Source organism: Scleropages formosus, chromosome 21 (genome assembly GCF_900964775.1).
Source record: "Scleropages formosus chromosome 21, fSclFor1.1, whole genome shotgun sequence".
In the NCBI taxonomy this organism is placed as follows: domain Eukaryota; kingdom Metazoa; phylum Chordata; class Actinopteri; order Osteoglossiformes; family Osteoglossidae; genus Scleropages; species Scleropages formosus.
In genome coordinates this window covers 13,520,723-13,525,759 of record NC_041826.1, presented here as the reverse complement: position 1 = coordinate 13,525,759, position 5,037 = coordinate 13,520,723, and the positions used below count along the sequence as shown (strand labels likewise).

At 46.3% G+C, this 5,037-nt stretch overlaps 1 protein-coding gene across 1 annotated transcript; it reads right to left on the bottom strand.

Moving 5' to 3' along the window:
* Window positions 1-214: 214 nt before the first annotated feature.
* On the bottom strand, window positions 215-4,731 carry dusp6 (dual specificity phosphatase 6). The gene is made up of 3 exons (XM_018726090.2): window positions 3,768-4,731; window positions 2,901-3,329; window positions 215-1,799 (listed from the first exon to the last, which is right to left on the bottom strand). Exons 1-3 carry the CDS (start codon window positions 4,165-4,167, stop codon window positions 1,483-1,485), a joined length of 1,146 nt encoding a protein of 381 aa, XP_018581606.1. The 5' UTR covers window positions 4,168-4,731; the 3' UTR covers window positions 215-1,482.
* Window positions 4,732-5,037: the final 306 nt, after the last annotated feature.

Genomic DNA, 5,037 nt, shown 5'->3' with positions numbered 1-5,037 from the left:
AGAAACTGGCTTGCTTTTAATTCATGTATAAGTGAAAGCATTTACTATTGCAATGGATCTAAGTGTAAAAATAATGGAAGAACTCACAAAAAAAATCATAAAACAGTAAAAAAAAATGTGGTGGTTCTAACAATACATATAGCAAAAAAAGAGGTACACCCATATAGAGAAAATAACAATTTATTAATAATTTAAATTTTGTTTACATTCTTAAGATGAATTCCATGTCCACACCATTTTGATGCAATAGTTTGCAACTGTAGCAAAGTGGGGTAGGGTAAACAGCTCATGAGGGCCATCACCTCTAGAACAAAACATCTAAACACTTTCCTTCGCACTTCATTTCTGTGACGACTAAAGCAGCATGTTATAACTTTGTAAATGTCCCTCGCTTTACCAACCCTGCAGAAAACACAAAAGAAACCACTCTTACATGAGTGTAACAGTATACGTTCAGAGGTCCTTGGGAAAATGTGTTGGAGTGGACTCTTCCCAGGTCCCAGATCCATAATTTGTTCGGTTTCTCCGAGTGTAGCATTCTCACGTGTCTCTCGTAACGTGTGTACCATCTAACCTCACGTCAAGACATCACTTTTTGGCTTTGGGCACAAATGCAACAAAACATTTCTGGTCATTTCACAAAGCTGTCTCACAAAAAGCAGGAGCACATTTTATGATTACATTTAAGGGGAAAAATATCTGTTTATGTACAAAATCTAAGGCATACAAAGAAATAACCGATCAACATTTGGGTGGTTGCAAGAAGGCATGAATTCATACATTAATGTCAAAATATAGCACATGTTTACACCTCTCAAATATAGTAAAACGTGTTTGCTTATTAAACAATATTGATCAATATTCAGAATGTATGTTTACATAAAGCAGACAGAATAAAAATATTCAATACCCAATCATTTTCAGAGGGTCTACTCCAGCTATAGCAAGGCTTGTACGTTTCTCAATAATATTATTTATATATACACATATATAAATGTGTCAGACCACTCCATTGAAATATCATGGAGTAACAGATACAGTGCCCTTTTAACTTGGGGTGTCCCATCCCCAAACAGGCAAGTCTTCACTGAAGACAAGACAAATGCACACCAAAGTTCAACAAGTCTATAGGCGCAAGTGCTAGGAAGAAAAAATAAACATTGTCAATTTGACCAACTAGTCTCTTTGGCACCCTCAATCTCCTACTCAACTATGTTACATAGAACCACAAATATTTTTCCTTGTCTCTTCCCACATTTGGACAATTAAAATTCAGGAGGTCAGAAAAGAGGAAAGGTCTCTACTCTGCCCTCTCAACAGCTGCTGTCCACTACAGGGAGACCACTTGTCCCTCAGCAACCATGCCCAGCAGCTGTCAGCCACGAGCCAAGTGTGTCAATCACATCAAGACTGCTTGACAGCTGATGAAATAAAAGATCATTTTATAAACCACTGCTTCCAGGTTTGATTCAGTGTGGGATCTCACGTGGACTCAAGGGCATCCAACTGGAAGACGTTGTGGTTAGTCGGGGTGGTAAAATAGAGGGGCTGTGAGCTGGGAGGGGCAATGTGGTTGTCGCAGGGGCTGTTGATGCCCAGGGTCCTCTCAAAGTCCAGGAGCTGGCCCATAAAATTGAAGTTGGGCGAGATGTTGGACTTCTTCATCTTGACAATATCGTAGGCATCATTCATGGAGAGGTTGAGCTTCTGCATCAGGTAGGCCACTGTGACCGTGACAGATCTGCTGATGCCCGCCAGGCAGTGGACCAAAACACCACATTTTTTGCTGCGGGCCTCATCTGACAAGGAAAAACAAAGCGACAGATTAGTCCTTATTCTCGGGTACGATATTACGCATTTCTTCCACTCAGTTTCAGTATGATTCAGGTTAGAGCTCAGCTGTTTGGAAAAGGCTTTGCACCAGCCTTCAACTCCAGTTAAAGCCTTTGATCTCATGAAATCAAATTAAAAAAGCAAAAGAAAATTCAACAATAGCTGACAAAAGGAACAGATTGCAATGGATTTACTAACTTTTCTTAGATGTGGTTAATATAGGTTTAGTAATGCATATCTGATTTTGAATGAAGATTCCAGTGGACAAAGACCCAAAGTGAAAAAGATCCACAGTTTAGGAGGAAGAATGACAAATTTGTTCCATATGGCCTTGAGTGTACAAGGCCCAAAAATGGCTATTAAGGCCTATCAAATGATTCTTCCAAGTGATCTGACACTAACAATGGTATCATTGAAATGCTCAAAAAGTAAGCGGAAGTCATGGGGGCAGCCCATTAACACAGACAGGATGTCAACATGGCCTGCAAATGGCCCTCTTTGTGAAAGGAAGCATTAGTGTCCTCAAGTGGATTCTGTGACCCGTTCCGGAAGGATTCCTTCCTGCTGAGCTCCAGTTACACCCAGGCTCGAATGTATCACGAGCCTTTGTGTGACCGCTGGAGAAGCCCTCAAACAAGAGATGAAAGACGCCACCAGCTGCACAGTGCTGACTATGAAAACTGTCCAATCCAAAGAATTTATGAACACCTGAAATGGCTTTTTATGGCAGCTTTTATGAGTTAAACTGTTCATATGCACATAAAGATGTGATATATATTGGGAATGTATTGTTAAAAGTAGATATTTTTCAAACTTAAGATAACTATAGTGCCATAGAAAAGAATGTCTAAAATACAAAATATCAAAATACAAGCACATTAAACAACGTAAAGCATGCATTAAAACCTGAGATGTAACTACAGGTATTGGGAGAACAAAAAGTATTAGCAATACTGTAGTTATAAGAAATACTAGGGGCAACATGCCTCCCATTGTTACACCTGCAATTTACATGGAAAAGATTGTGTGCTTCAAAAAAGGTCACTACGAGCCTGGGGCGCACTTACCAATGAAGCCGATGGCCTCTGGGAAGAATTGGGACAGGTTCTGGCTCCAGTGGTCGGATATTGGGATCTGCTTGTATTTGAACTCCCCCGCGTTCTCGAAAAGGTTGGGCAAGTTCGGGGTAACGTTCAGGATGTACTTGATGCCGTACTCCTCCAGAATGTCCAGGTTCGTGGAGTCCTTGGCGCAGCCCAAGTACAGGTGGGGCAGGATCTCCACGGGGAAGGAGGGGTGCGGGTTGGACAGGGGGCTACCGTCTGAGTCCGTGGCACTGCTGGGGTCCACGTCCGACTCAATGTCCGAGGAATCGGAGCTGATGCGCAGCCCCCCCAGGCCGAGCACCTGGGCCGTGGGGGAGCTGCTGGTGGAGGAGCTGTCCAGATTGGTCTCGCAAAGCGCCGGGAACTCCGCTTGGAATTTGCTGAAGCCTCCTGCGGGGAAATATAACACCATAATGAAATGTGTGCCACTGCAGGAAGCGAAAGAACAAAGACAGTTCATGGCGTGCGCCACACGCCAATATTTGTTGGTGCGGTTATGGTAACAAACTAAGACATGACGCATGCATTTACATTATTGATCATTTATTTATGTTACGCACGGGATCAAGCAAGGCATCTGACAGTGGTAGATTATCAACTTTACTACGATGTAGGTTATACAACAGCGCATTCTTACTGTATGATATGATCAACAACTGGCGGTAAGTAGCCCACCTCCATCGTGAGTGTACCGGTCCGTACGGGTGGGTTTCGATCCGAGACCTTCTCGTAGTACAACAGCCCCGATCGCTACACCCCCTGCTGCCCCCAACATGAATCATCGTCCCATTTGACTTCAGAATGACAGCAGTGAGTGTGTGCGCCTACCCTCCAAGTAGAATGCCTGACATCCCTCGTCCTTCATCCTCCGGAGCAGCAATCCGAGCACCGAACCCCCGTCGACGTTCTCGTTCCACCCGTGGCTGTACTCGTCGTAAAGCACCACCGTGTCCGTCCGGCACCTCCGCGCGAACCGCTCCCGGTCCTCTCCGTTGGCCAAGAGAGACTTTATGGGCAGGTTGCCCTTCTTGAGGCGCCGGAGCATGAGGCTCGGGATGGCTACGTTGATGGCCGTCTCCACGTGCGAGGACTCGTAGAGCTCGCGAGCGCGGCAGTCCATCACCAGCAGGCCGTCGCCGCGCGCCTCCAGCTGCTCCTTGAGCCACTCGGCCGTCTTGCTGATCGCCATTGCAGAATCCAGATGCACGGGTTTGAACCGATCTAGCATCAGTGGGGAGAAACTGGGACGCCAGGCGCGATCAGTCAGTGAGTCAGTCAGTCAGTCAGTCAGTGTGTGACCATCGGAAGACACTGTCCGCCTCGCGCGCAGGTGAGGTGACACACAGTAGTCAGTCAGTCGCGTGCCACAAAATCACTCCGTGCAGGTCAACAAATAATAATAATCAGAAAAAAAAATAAATAAAAAAATCAGCCTTCCCAGACCATCGGCAGTCCCACTGGCTCTAATTAAAATGCGCGCAGCCAGAAGCGGTTTCGATCGCTGCTGCTACTTGATGCCCCTCACGCGGTTCATTCATGCGACTCTCTCTCTGTATTTATCAATGACGCTCACAAGCGGCGCCGCCGTTCGACCGATGTCCCCCTTTTGTCCCGTTTCAGTCCTTGTGATTCTAACCGTGTGTTAAATCCAACAACAGTGTTTTCTTTTGTCCGTATAGAAAATATCGTCCCCGTTCTCCTCGCGTGTGGCACTGAATCCACGTCCGTCTTCGCCTGTCGCGCGCGCGGTCAAGACGCTCTTCACGGCGGCGAGCTCCTGAATGGATACAAACGGGAGGCGGTCCGACGGCTACTTTCCTTCGGCCGGCCAATGAAAAGGCGCCGAACGACGGTCGCCTTGGAAACGGGCTCGGATAGAACAGACCGTGTTGATGAATTGCTAATAAGTTGTCATTCACAAAACTGGAGAAGGAATTTCCGCTATGGATCGGGTGAACGCGGGAGGGGGGCAGTTTGGGGGGTGGCGGTTACGCGCAGTACCTTGCACTCATGCCCCCCCCCAAAAAAAGACGCTCCATTGTGCACGCAGTCTTATCACCCGTAGGTTTCTCGTTTGAAGCCCCCTCCCGCTGCAGTA

What these genes read in the sequence shown, in the direction of transcription:
- dusp6 (XM_018726090.2), bottom strand. Translation starts at nt 4,167, where the DNA reads ATGCTAGATCGGTTCAAACCCGTGCATCTGGATTCTGCAATGGCGATC. An exon ending in TCAGGCATTCTACTTGGAGG is followed by an intron (nt 3,330 to 3,767) that starts GTAGGCGCACAC and finishes ATTTCCCCGCAG; the next exon opens with GAGGCTTCAGCAAATTCCAA. An exon ending in AGAGGCCATCGGCTTCATTG is followed by an intron (nt 1,800 to 2,900) that starts GTAAGTGCGCCC and finishes TTTCCTTGTCAG; the next exon opens with ATGAGGCCCGCAGCAAAAAA.